General features: G+C 39.0%; 3 protein-coding genes and 2 long non-coding RNA genes across 12 annotated transcripts in view; 3 read left to right on the top strand and 2 right to left on the bottom strand.

Annotated features, from left to right (window-relative positions):
- The first annotated feature begins 135 nt into the window (after positions 1 to 135).
- Positions 136 to 625, top strand: LOC111446113. The gene is made up of 2 exons (XR_002711015.1): positions 136 to 391; positions 473 to 625. It is a non-coding gene; the product is annotated as an uncharacterized LOC111446113 (long non-coding RNA).
- A 546-nt stretch (positions 626 to 1,171) lies between these two features.
- On the bottom strand, positions 1,172 to 5,155 carry LOC111446109. Its single transcript, XM_023084771.1, has 5 exons — positions 5,019 to 5,155; positions 4,396 to 4,457; positions 2,244 to 4,313; positions 2,055 to 2,160; positions 1,172 to 1,955 (listed from the first exon to the last, which is right to left on the bottom strand). The coding sequence occupies exons 1-5, from the start codon at positions 5,128 to 5,130 to the stop codon at positions 1,309 to 1,311; spliced, it is 2,997 nt and encodes a 998-aa protein (XP_022940539.1). The 5' UTR covers positions 5,131 to 5,155; the 3' UTR covers positions 1,172 to 1,308.
- Positions 5,156 to 6,169: 1,014 nt separating this feature from the next.
- LOC111446097 overlaps positions 6,170 to 12,289 on the top strand; it is an 8,239-nt gene continuing 2,119 nt past the window's right edge. Inside the window, exons 1-4 of one of the 4 annotated variants that reach the window (XR_002711009.1) lie at positions 6,170 to 6,391; positions 6,758 to 7,148; positions 7,236 to 7,381; positions 7,513 to 8,653. This is a non-coding gene — a long non-coding RNA (uncharacterized LOC111446097). Of the gene's footprint in view, positions 6,440 to 6,757; positions 7,149 to 7,235; positions 7,382 to 7,512; positions 8,929 to 12,289 lie in introns of those variants that run through there. The other 3 variants (XR_002711008.1, XR_002711010.1, XR_002711011.1) reach the window with 3 other exon arrangements.
- Positions 9,351 to 11,568, top strand: LOC111446094 (CRAL-TRIO domain-containing protein C23B6.04c). Of its 5 annotated transcripts, none has more exons than XM_023084754.1 (7): positions 9,351 to 9,512; positions 9,669 to 9,789; positions 9,882 to 9,952; positions 10,137 to 10,313; positions 10,437 to 10,535; positions 10,628 to 10,873; positions 11,018 to 11,568. In XM_023084754.1, the coding sequence occupies exons 3-7, from the start codon at positions 9,887 to 9,889 to the stop codon at positions 11,288 to 11,290; spliced, it is 861 nt and encodes a 286-aa protein (XP_022940522.1). In that variant the 5' UTR covers positions 9,351 to 9,512; positions 9,669 to 9,789; positions 9,882 to 9,886; the 3' UTR covers positions 11,291 to 11,568. The 5 variants fall into 5 exon arrangements, with proteins under 5 accessions (XP_022940522.1, XP_022940523.1, XP_022940525.1 ...); XM_023084755.1 differs by having other exon boundaries at positions 9,669 to 9,793; XM_023084757.1 differs by lacking the exon at positions 9,669 to 9,789 and having other exon boundaries at positions 9,354 to 9,512.
- The window catches only part of LOC111446093 (uncharacterized protein At1g01500-like), a 2,655-nt gene continuing 1,924 nt past the window's right edge, over positions 11,559 to 12,289 (bottom strand). Inside the window, exon 3 of the mRNA XM_023084753.1 lies at positions 11,559 to 12,046. Within this exon, the coding sequence (XP_022940521.1) occupies positions 11,816 to 12,046 (231 nt within the window). The 3' untranslated portion in view covers positions 11,559 to 11,815. The remainder of the gene's footprint in view (positions 12,047 to 12,289) is intronic.

Genomic DNA, 12,289 nt, shown 5'->3' with positions numbered 1-12,289 from the left:
AAAAAAAAAAAAAAAAAAAAAAAAAAAAAAAAAAAAAAAACAAGAAAAAAAAAACAAAAAAATTCGAAGCTTTTACTTAGCTATTAAGCAACATTAGTGATCCCATCGCTCAAACGTGACCCCATTTCTGTGGGTGCTTTGAGCTGTGAGAAAGCAAAGCATTTACATGAAAACTCGCCGTGGGCAAAAGGTTAGATTCTCAATTACTTGTTAAATAATGGTCACTACTTTATGAACAAAGCATAAAGGAGAGCGAGCTTTACGATCGTGGGATTAATTGGCGATGAAGCAACTTGAATCTGATCCATTGGACTTTGAATCTGATCCGTTGGACTTTGAATCTGATCCATTGGTATATAAGACAGCTTTTGAATCCAACGGGCTATGTACGGTACGTCTCTCTCTGATCGGAGCTGTCGTTCTATTGACTAATTTGTCGTTCATGGGGTTTTCTCGATACTTTCTGAACCAGGAAAAGGAACGTTGTTTTGAAGCATTGATCCTTTGTTCCATTATCACGCCAAGGTAAGCTATCCGATTGAGTTCACTTATTTCTGCATTTCCTTAATTTTCCGAACTATTTACAACTGTCGATCGATTCCAATCAAAGACAAAACACTATTCGTTCATTCATTTCTTCTTTTTTCTATATTGAATGTAGTTAATGGCTTGATTTCAATGATGGGTATTGATCATCGATGTCATCTAAGTGTAGGAAATTGGGCATGGTCTGTTTTCACCCTCAGGAGCCATATTTTTTAGATTCAACATCGGTTTGTGAGGAGAAGGAAGCATTATTTATAAGGGTGGGAAAACCTCTCCCGAACGTACGCTTTTTAAAAATCTTGAGGGGAAGCCCGAAAGGGAAAACCCAAAGAGGTCAAGTCATGAAGGAGGGTGGACACGAGATGGTGTGCCAACAAGGATGTTGGGCCTCAAAGGGGAGTGGATTGGGGGATCCCACATCGGTTGGAGAAGGGAACGAGTGCCAACGAAGACGCTGGGCTCCTAAGGGGGTGGGTTTTGAGATCCCACGTCGGTTGGGGAGGAGAACAAAACATTCTTTATAAGGGTGTGGAAACCTCTCCTTAGAAGGAAAAGCTCAAAAAGAACAATACCTACTAGTGGTGGGTTTCGAGAAGCAAAATAAGAAGTATGAACATTCTTGACATGCAGAATTTCAAGAACACTGCCATAACTTATCTATTACAATTCCAAAACCAACAAGTTGAGTTAAATATGTTCATCATTAGACTTGGGAAGTTTCAAAATCAACAAATTGCATCAAACTTCGAACCATTGTTCTTCTCAAATTTCTCTGCCCTTTCCTTTCATCAAAAGATAGACATGTACAAGGTCTCTTGTGACTTCATCGAGCAGTCCACTCAGAACATACTTTTCCACACCCCTTACAACCTCCTCTCTTTCAAGAAACACGAATGTGGGCTCATTCCATCCCAAGTCCCACATGCTATTTAAGTCAGGTTCCTGGTTATAGATATCACTTTCAAGCATTTTGGGCAAGTAGTCTTGCAATTCACATTCTAAGTTACCATTCTTACCATAGAATCTCAATGCCTCAATGTCTCTATGCACCTGCTTAATCAACTCATCTAAAGATCCTATTTTGTTGGACCTCAAAGAAATGTTTGTACTAGGACGATTGTTGAGCTCTTGCCGTATGCCCTTTCGCTTCATGAGCTCGTAACTACAATCTATCATGACATTTTTTCCATTTTTTAAATGGCTATGACCACTGTCATGAAGAATGAAGCTGGGGATGTTGAGTTTGAAAAGTGCCTCTGCTGCATTCAGGAACCATTCACTCGTTATAAGCGTCTGCTTAAGTTGGTTTTCACTTTCTGTCAATATCTCTTGTTTTCTTGACTTGGAACAACTATGTAGGTGCTTCAAATGTGGGGGATATAGTTTGTTAATGTCGTATTTCTCTGCTTCTGTGCCATAAAGAATTAAATGTAGTGAATTTAGAACAGAAGAAGATAGGCTTACTTTATATTTATGGAATAAAGATGGGAAATTGAAGTCTCGCTTACCTTCTACTGCATTAATCACAATATTGGAGCCGTTGATTACACCACTGCCAAAAACTGTCCTCTGATCTTGCTGATTGCTAGTACTAATTGAGATTGTTTTCTGGCACTGCATAAGATTAGGCAAGGGTTAACAGATAGTTAGAATATATTGAACTTAAAATTTGACAACTCAAGAAGAGTTGAACTTACACTGTCATTTGGAGCTGATATTTGTGGCTCTTTCAAGCTATGGCATTCATCTTCAGCAGGGCTGGGCGGTGCCAAAACCCGCTCAGTCTCTTCGTGTGCATCTTGTGCACTAATAAGTGGCTGGAGGCTTACTATTGTTTCTCTGGATTCAATGGTATGAGCTTCCACTTCTGTAGATCCATGTGGTCCGACGACGTCCAGTCGATTTAATGCATCATTGTTTTGTTCTACCTCCTGTAGTATTGGAATTCGCTGTTCTCTTGCATCTGCTTCATTATTTCTAGGCATCTTTGTAGATTTGGAATCATTCTTCACATGTATCTTAGCACGTTGCTCTTCCATAACTGGCTCAGTTTGTTCTACGCTAATGTTGGTTATCTCGCTTGTTTTGTTATTTAAATCATAGCTGTTGTTTTCTCTGGAAGGATGTTTAGGACATCTATTGTTAGGAAGGGCGTAAGAGTGGTGAGCTATGATGGTTTCTTTGCAGCTTGTCTTACTTTGTCTGACATGGTTCATATCCTGCTGCTTCTTTGGAAAAGTGAAAGTGTCATGGACTGGTTTTGTTAAACTCTTGAACGTGTTCCCATTTCTCTTTTGATTTCTCTCCTGCACCATTGATTTTCCATTCTTTTGATTTCTCTTCTCTGTGAGCATTGGTGGCTGCTGGTATTTGGGACTGTTTGGCGGCTGTTGCTGCATTCTTGATTTAAGGTTGTCTGGATGTCTCTTTTCCAATGGAAGTGTTCTTTCTTGTTTTTTCATCTGCTGCATCCTGTCCTTTTTCAGCTCTCCTCTCTTTTGGTCCCTTTCCGTGGTGCTTAGCTCCCTGTTCTTTTGGTGATGAGGCTTCATACGACCGTCCCGGTCGTTCCTCGGCTGCACTCCGTTCTTTAATACTTCTCTATAGTCATCCCTATCTGTGCCTTTTTTCTCCCTGTGCTTTACGTGAAGCTGCTTTGTAAGTCCTTCCAGATCGTCCTTCTGACTCGAGACTTCCTGTCTCGTCTCATTCTTGTTTCGTTGCTGCCGAAATATCGTGATGGTTGGTGTTGATGGGCTAGTTTGTGGCCTTATTCCTTCCATGTCTTTCCATGATGGCTTTCCACGAAAAGTGATGGCTTGAAGACTTGCATCAAATATGGTGTTCACCACAGCTGAATTTTTATCTGATATGGCTGTTCTTGGAATCTTGGAACCGGACCGACTTCCTTTAATATTAGTCCTTGGCTCGGCCAGGCCGATACCCCTGGCTGTTGGCTGCAGATCTGCGACCTTTCGCTTGGAACCCGAGTCCTGGTGTGCATAGTTTGAATTGTCTGAAAGATTATCTAGTCCCATTAGTTTTGCAATTACATTAGAAATCCCCACCTTCTCACGTGTGTTTGAAGTTTTGATATCATGACCACAGCTTGCTGTTCTTCTATGGAAACTAAATTTCACAGTGTTTAGAGGTTGCTCTTCTGTGTATCTCAGGGTCGCTAGCTTCTGTTCGTGACGATTCCCGTTGATATCATGTTTATTTTCATCAGTATCATCTTCATTCTCTAAAAGCACAATCCTATTCTTATGTTGTGGTCTGATCATGTGCTCTGAGGCCTCATGCAAGTTCACAAGCATCCTCAAAGACTCCTCCAAATTCACAGCTCCCTTCAACAGTTCCTGTCCAATTTCTATGGAACATCTCCCAAAATCTCCATTAGAGCAAGTTGTCAAGATCTGGTTCAATTTCTGTGCCCCTTTTGATATCTCCTTAATATGAAGATGTGAGATGGTTGGAAAATAGCCACTTGCATTCTGGTTCCTGTCCAGGCCGCCTCTTTTGTTCATTTTCCCGACTTCGAACGAACTCCTTCCGATTTGTTGCAGGAAGCCGAGCATTAAATTGTTTCCAGATGATGTATTTCCTCTTAGTTTTCCTCCATTTTCAAGTGCAAAAGCTAAGGCCATGGATAAGTCTCCTATTTGTTCTGAGTTCCGGCCTCTAGTGAAGGGAACAATCTGATTTGAAGTATCATTGGTCATTGGTGATTTATTCCCTCCACCATACCTTGTATTACTGGGAACACTCTGCATTGAATCATACGTGAAACAGTATAAGATAAACAAGGAAGCATTGTAAACCAACTCCTCTATGTAGAGTTCTGCGTACCGTTCCGTGTGTTCTAGCGTTCTTCGATCCTCTATGAATTTGTTTCGAGTAAGCATATGCATCTGAAAAGAAAAAACACTCAAACAACATGTAGAGCTCATTTAAGATATATTAGCTAACTAAGAGGAAGATCGTGGGTTTATAAGTAAGGAACACTATCTCGTATGAGGCCTTTTATGACTCGACTCGTTTTGTGACGTTGATAATTATGCAAATTATAAAAGCAATATGGCATCAAATTGATCTGTTGTGCTGCACTTCATAAGAGATAAATAACTACTTTTTGGTGTTGTTCCTTTTGAACTTCTCTTGCAAGTTAACCGTGTTTTCGCTGTGCTTTAGTATTGCTTGTATTCATGGAAAGAAAAAACAAAAAAGAATAATTCCCCCGAGAAAAGCTTCATCGTGATTATTCTTCTGTAATAACATGTTATCTGTTTCAAAATTATCAACAGATAGCGCTCGGTAGAATGTGATTGTAACCGTCCAAGCTCACCGCTAACAGATCAGGCTTCCCCTCTCTTATAAAGAATGTTTCCCAATCGACGTGGGATCTCACAGTAATCCATTTGGTTTCGAAAGAATATCAAAAGAAGAATTCTAAGTTAGAAGAGTTTACTAACCGATGGTTGTGGTTTTGGAACGGTCGGAGGAGTGCGACGCAGCGGCCATCCGCTGCTTCCTTAACCTGAGATCATCTAAGAGCTTCTGAGCAAAATCTGATCTCTTAGCCATGTGGTTGGGAGCTCAAGCTAGCTTCTGATCTACCAAACGAGAGAGTGTATTTGTAAGATTGCTGTGATTCGTTTTCATTGTTGTTGCCATGGTTCTCTCATGGTTGGGTGAGATGGGTAGTGTGTGTGTGTTGTGTTGTGAACCAAAGATGAATGGAGGTTTGAAATTTTGGCTTTTAAAAGGTTGACGTGAAAGCCTTTCTTACTGTTGCATTTTACTTTCATTACAATTTAAGCAACAGCTAAGATATTGAAGGGCTTCTCGTCCAAGCCTTCTGTGTCAGCTTTCTTTCCTTTTCTTCACCTTATGCTCCTTTTTACTCTCTCACTCTCTCATTCATTTGTTCATTCACTTACATTTATAAGTATCTCCGTTCTCGAATGATAGCGTGCTCGAGGCCTATGTTCTTCTTTTACACCTCGACGTTGAAATATTTTTTGTATTAACAAAAGAGTTTCAAACGATTTAGTTTAAAATGCATAATACCCTGTATGGGTCGGACAAGTGGGGAATGTTTTTTGCTATTTAACCCGCCCAGATGAAATATTATTTTGTTTTTATAAGAAAATTAATTTTTTTTTTTCTTATCAAGAATTAACGATTTAAATAGAATTTTTATTTTAAAAAATATTTTATATAATAATACTACAAAGTTATTCAATAATATTACGAAAAACTTTATTTTTGCGCGTTTTTCTATTTTATATTTAATTATGTATATATTGACTATATTTATAATTAGTGTTTTTTAGTTTAAATGTTTACAAGTTTGTATTTTAAATTAGAATAATATAAACCATAGTATAAAATTTTATAATATCCTTGTTTAATTTAGATCGAATCTGTCTTGTTAGTTACGCATAGATGAATAACAGCGGTTAATTTGTAAACGAAATCTCACCGTTGATTTGAAAACTAATTTCTCTATCAAACTCGAAATCTAACCGTTCATTTAGAAATAATTTATAATTAGACTTTTCTATTCATATTTTTCTCCCGTAAATCTCTTGGTATAGAATTGAATCAGAGAGCATACAGATTTTCAAATCTGTAGGTATAGAATTGAATCAGAGAGCGTTTTTCTCGTATACCGACCTGTTCTTTAGCGCTCAAGGCTTGGAGCATCACGTATTCATCCCTAAAGATATGGATTCATCTGGTAAACCAACCTGTTCTCTCAGCATCACGGATTCATCCCTAAACATATGGATTCATCTGGTAAACCAACCTGTTCTCTCGCCCTAGGGCTTACAGTATTCAAGTATTGTTTCTGGATCTTTTTTCTCCACAATTGTGTGTTTGTATGATGGTACTGCTTTTTTTTGGATTGATTACTATTCATAAATCATAATCGAATTGAAATGAAATATGGACGAATTTTGATTAGTATTTGAGAAGAGATCCCGACGCCATGAATATTTATGAACGGGAACTCTTTATGCTCTAGTTATTTATTGTTTCGTTATTGCTAGACGTTTAAGATCGTCAGTTTCATTATTGGGCACATATTGATTGTTTTTCTCTGAAATTCTCCAAATCGATCTCGATTCTGTTAAATAGCCTGTGATTGTTGTCACCCTTGCGTATCTTTGAACTCTGTCTGATGAACTGCTTGTAAATCTTTCAGACGATGAAGAATTTTGATTACTTCTGAAGAAAATATCTGCGTTCTTGACCATTTCGAGCAGTAGTGCCCGGAGATAGGAGTTGTTCCCAGTCATATTTATCAGAGCTAAGTTCTAAGAGAAAAGAGAAGGAATATCAGCTTGACGATGACAGTGTTTGTTACGGTTTCGAAATTCTGAGAATCTGGATCAGTATCTCAATTTCATTTCAAAGATGGCTTTGATTCACACCGTTCTGAAAAAGATTTTCCATCCGAAAAAGAGAAAAAAAAAAAAGAAAAAAAAAAAAACAAAACAAAACAGAGTGTTTATCAAAAGAAATGCCTCGATCAAGGGTAGATGTGTTGAATTTTCTGGATCGCCTCCTGAAGTTCTAGAATCACCAAGATCGCGGTAACTCCTCCTTCCTAGCAGCTTCAATTGTTCTTTTTGTTTCATTGGTTGTCATCATCAAATGCCATTGGTTTCTTCACTGCATAGTGAGTTCTACCAGGAAAAGCCTCGCCATTATCGGCCACTTATTGCTATGAATTCGATTTGTAGCCAACAGCCTCTCTACGAAGGTCGGGGTTGGAGAGATATTTCCCATGATAGGAGTTTATATACAATTTGGAGTTTCAATTCAGGTATGGCCATTTCTGATTCCGCCCTCAGATTATGAGTTTTGTTTCTTGAATGATGTTTCCAAATCATCGTTTTTTACCATTTTTATCCATTCCCAGAATATCCAAGTTTAAGTTTGCAGGTCATTTTGCAGGCTTCTTGTCAAGTGTGCGGGAATTTCTTGAACCCCTCGTTTGAGATATTCTGCATCCACACCATTAATTTGGCTTCAAAGGTTTGGAGTCCCAACATCTGGGAGTAGATTATATGAGAATTTGATTATTTAGTGTCAATGGTAAATATATGTATCTTGAAGGGCTTCCCAATGGTAGGCCATTGGAAGCCGTGAAAAGGTATATATTTGAAGCTTTGTTGCCATTGTGTCGTCGACCTTTGCCATGACAGGTGCGCTTGCTTGGCAGGTCAAAGTGCTTCAATAAAAAGTTCCATTTTCGAGTGTTCGGGGGAGGGGATGGCACGGTGCCCTTTTATCCGGCTCCCCTCTCCCAATCTCTCTCTCTCTCTCCCCCTCCCTCTCCCTCTCTCCCTGTCTCTCTTTCTTCGGTTCTTTCTGTAGTTTTGCTCAGTCTTTGCACGTCCACTATTACAAAGAGCCGTGTGCGCAGCAAAAACTAAATCGACGGTGAGATTCCACCCTCTTCGAGGTACGAATTTCGAATTATATCCATTTTCTAAAGTCGTTATGGTCTAATTGCATCGACCCATCTCGAGCTGTCAATATGGCAAATTTGAAATCATACCATTTACTGAACTCGTTATTGTCTATATGCACGATTGCGTTTCTCACTGCCAAGCATTGCCAAACTACATTTTTAGCTAAATTCCGCAACTTTCATTATGGAAGAATCATATCTGACGTTCTTATCAACTGTTCTACAAATTATATGCAATCTGATCCATTTCTTTATGTGACGTTTATGCGTTCCACTTTCTTCTAGCATGTTTAGCCAACGTCGAAAGATGATTTGCAATGGCCTTTTAATTCGGATGTTCTTTGATTTTGTACATAAACTCTAAGCTCCAAACAGACTTTACTCTACATTTCTCAAGTGAGACAGCTTAGCCGCTTTCTTGGCTCTCTGGAGCTGAACAACTGCAGCTTGAGTTCTTGCAAAAGGAGAAGGATGGCTCAGGCCACTGCTAGGCCAGTAGGGGAGTAATTGTAATGCATACGGCTAGATAGGGATAGGGAATTAAATGTAACTAGTGAAACTTTAATTTATATCAGGTCTCATCTGAATCTACCCATCTATCCTCCTGAGGAGAAGTTTGGAGTACTTCATGCTAGTGTGCCTTGTATAATCTACATCTGAGAATCAGTTGCTGATGAGCACATTGAACTATTCACGTAGCTAAGAGCCCTCACAAGGAGGCCATTAAATTATTAGCGCCAGCTTAGTTTTGTACCTAGGGTCATTTTATACTTTATAGATTGTAATTAATGTAACTAATTCCTACTTCCCACAGCCCTAACCTAAGGTAATTATAAGGTAGGGGCTCCCTTTTGTAAACACATCTTTTGGGAATAAAATAACTTCCTTTTTTTTTTTTTTTTTTGCCAAAAATATTAAATAAGTTGCATTTTAAAATCCTTTAAATGTTCTTTAATATTATTTATTTATTATAAATAGATAAAATAAATTAGTAAGAACATTAAAGAGATCCTAAATGATTCGGGCATTAATGACAACTTGACTAAGGCGGTAATTTTCTTCTATAATAATTTTATGTTTAATAATCATATCTGAAAGCCTATGGCATAGACTCATAGGAGTGGACGAGTGGACAAAACATCCACGTTTCTCTCATGAGCTTTAGTTCGAGGGTGCTACACGTGGCGTGTTCTTGGCCGTTGATTCCTTTCCGAGCGTGCACCGGCGGTGGCGATAGCGAATATCCATATACAGCACTTGTTTCATATTCTATGGCCGATCATCAGTGAAATAGCTGTGACGAACACTGACGCTGACCTAAAATTATTTTATATTTGAGAGAAGATCAAGGAGCTTCCACCTTTTCGAACTCTTTGGAGGGACTGTCGTCGTATTTTGGAATTAACTGCTACACGGAGTTGCGACTTTGCGAGGAAGAAGACTGAGAGAGCTTGTTTCCGATCTGGCACAATTAACTTGCGTAAGCATCTTTCTCGAGCTGTTTAAATCGCTGCAATTCTCTTGATTTTTCGATCTTAGTGCAATGTCCTGTCATTGATTGGGAATCTGAGATTTGTTACTGTTTGATTGTTGCCTTGAATTTTGATGCTCAAAATGCGCTTGCCTTTCTGTTAAGCCCTAGAAATTTGGAATCCACTGGAGATTTTTTGTGGTGATTTCTCCTTCTTCTTTGGAAGTCTTCTGCCGGCAAATTAATCTCGTTTTTGCCAGTGAAGACTTCTGTCCGGATCCTTCTAGTAAGTTCGTATCAAGCAGTAGACTATTCTTTTTCATGTAAGAAACGGAGAATTTCTGTTAGTTTGAATGTAACAGGTTCGTGATTGCACAGCTATAATGTTTGGTCGGTGGTCTACTTCTCATCACGAGGAAGGGAACAGTCAAGAACAGATCACATCGAAGGTATGATGAGTTGATGGTCAAAGAAAATTGTGCATGTAGGTTCCTGGCTCCCAGATCCATGTATTTAACATTTTGAACTTGTTTGGGCTTGATTCGATCTAAACCATCTTGAAGATTTTTCTGGATCATGTGTTCTATACCAGGTTTGAAGACGATTGAGTATAAGATTTTTACGATTTTGCAGGTCAATGAGCTTAAGGCCAAGTTAGGACCCTTAGTTGGACGCAATGCAATATATTGCAGTGATGCATGCTTGAAAAGATATCTAGTGGCTAGGAATTGGAATGTAGACAAAGCAAAGAAAATGTTGGAGGAGACATTCAAATGGAGATCTATGTATAAGCCTGATGAAATTCGTTGGGTAAGCATGTAATAGTTTCATAAAGCTTGATGTCTATGGAAGCTAGAGGTGAAGAGTTGAAAAGTAGTAATGGAGATTTATGTTGCCTTTACACTGATCATTTTAGTTTGTCTTACCATTTAGCCTGAAATAGCATTTGAAAGTGAGACCGGAAAACTTTATCGAGCAAGTTTTCATGACCGAGAAGGAAGAACTGTCCTCATAATGAAGCCAGGAAAGCAGGTATTTTTTAGTAGTGTAAATTTTGCATCCAAGTTCTTAGCTATTTCAGAATAATTTGTGTTAAAAGCCCAGAACTGTTTCTTTTTTAACAGAACACAACATCATTAGAGAATCAAATTCGGCATTTGGTATATCTTATGGAGAATGCTCTTCTCAACCTTCCGGAAGGTCAAGAACAGATGTCATGGTTGATTGATTTTAATGGTTGGTCTCTTAGCACCAGCGTGCCAATCAAATCCGCACGAGAAACCGTCAACATCTTGCAGAACCACTATCCCGAGCGACTAGCTCTAGCGTTTCTATATAATCCCCCAAGGATATTTGAAGCGTTCTGGAAGGTATGGTTTATGCTCTCTTAGATCTTGCAATATCTCTTCATTCCATATGGTATAGACACCAATAAAACAAGGCATATCATTCTTCTAGCAAAATTTGAACGACGAGCATTTAAACCCTCTTGTAATTTTGTTTATTACTTGTAGGTAGTCAAATACTTCTTAGATCCCAAAACATTTCAGAAAGTGAGATTTGTTTACCCTAAGAAGCAAGAGAGTGTGGAACTTATGAAGTCATATTTTGATGAGGAGAATCTTCCATCAGAGTTTGGAGGAAAAGCTCAACTGGAATATGTCCATGAGGAGTACTCTAGATTAATGATTCAGGATGATGTTAAATGTGCTGCCTTCTGGGAACCTGGTGAAAAGCAACACCACGTCATCAATGGCTACACCAGTGCAGCGGTGGCTCCAGAGTGAGTGAGTGTTCTTCGCAACAACCGCCGAGCTGAGCCATCAGCCCCTATCAGTTACAGGGGTTGTCACTTGTAGTTGCAGCCAAGCCCCTTAAATGAGTTTCATTTACGAACTTTTCATGGTCTATAGAGGAAGATATACAGGGAAAAGAACCCTTAATAACTTCACTGATCGTTCTGTTTTCGTTGGTCATTGTAGCTTTGGTTAGAACACTTTGATTATCCTGTAAAAGATCGGTCAATTTGATTGAGTGGTAGAGATCTAACCCATCTCAAAAAACAGTCTTCCTTTCAATCACATCTCAGAAACAGATTATTCACAAGAAGACAACGAGTAATGTGCAGTCATTTGATAAAGAAATGATATTAGCTTAGCTGAGCTTCTATACACATGTTGTGAAACAAACATGCTAGGACACAAATTCTGCTGTCAGAGATGGATATTATTGACACAAACCATTGCTGTCGGCTTTCTGAATCTCAAGGTTAAGACAAGGACTCCAATGAAAGATTAGTAAGAGAAATCATGTCATATAATCTGCCTTCTTAGAGTTCGACTAGTTGCCTGGTAAGTGCGCACGAGCAAGCCAACTCCTACACCAATCCCCAAGCAGATACCAAGTCCGATTCCTACACCAACCCTCACGCCCGAGTTGAACCAGGATAGTTCACCATCTTCTCTTTCCATGTTGTCTGTTCTCCAGTACATGTTAGCATAGTTATCTTCAGTTTCTGGTCTATAATGTCTGTACTCTGAAACCTGCACAAACATAGAGTAGACAATGTTATAAAGCACTGGCTTAGGCAGCCCAGGCAGCAAGAAAGACTGTGGAAACCATTGCAGAGAGCAACCCATTCTCCCTGCTAGTTTGACAGTGACTTGATTTGTATAGTAAGACTAGTTATGTTCAATTATGCTACATTGTGAGAAGAAATGGCAGGAAAGAGTGGGTGAAGTATCCAACAGATAACCATAGAAACTCCAGGAAGAGTGGGGGGGGGG

This window comes from Cucurbita moschata, unplaced genomic scaffold (genome assembly GCF_002738365.1).
Source record: "Cucurbita moschata cultivar Rifu unplaced genomic scaffold, Cmos_1.0 Cmo_Scf00008, whole genome shotgun sequence".
In the NCBI taxonomy this organism is placed as follows: Eukaryota; Viridiplantae; Streptophyta; class Magnoliopsida; order Cucurbitales; family Cucurbitaceae; genus Cucurbita; species Cucurbita moschata.
Note: the sequence above shows the minus strand (reverse complement) of the source record. Positions and strands in the feature narration are given on the sequence as shown.

Bases quoted from the DNA above. Each gene is read 5' to 3' on its own strand.
- LOC111446109 (XM_023084771.1), bottom strand. From the start codon at position 5,130: ATGGCTAAGAGATCAGATTTTGCTCAGAAGCTCTTAGATGATCTCAGG. The intron at 2,161-2,243 runs GTAAGTTCAACT...AATCTTATGCAG, and splicing joins TATCAGCTCCAAATGACAGT to TGCCAGAAAACAATCTCAAT. The intron at 1,956-2,054 runs GTAAGCGAGACT...TTTATGGCACAG, and splicing joins TGTGATTAATGCAGTAGAAG to AAGCAGAGAAATACGACATT.
- LOC111446094 (XM_023084754.1), top strand. From the start codon at position 9,887: ATGTTTGGTCGGTGGTCTACTTCTCATCACGAGGAAGGGAACAGTCAA. The intron at 10,314-10,436 runs GTAAGCATGTAA...CTTACCATTTAG, and splicing joins AGCCTGATGAAATTCGTTGG to CCTGAAATAGCATTTGAAAG. The intron at 10,536-10,627 runs GTATTTTTTAGT...CTTTTTTAACAG, and splicing joins TAATGAAGCCAGGAAAGCAG to AACACAACATCATTAGAGAA.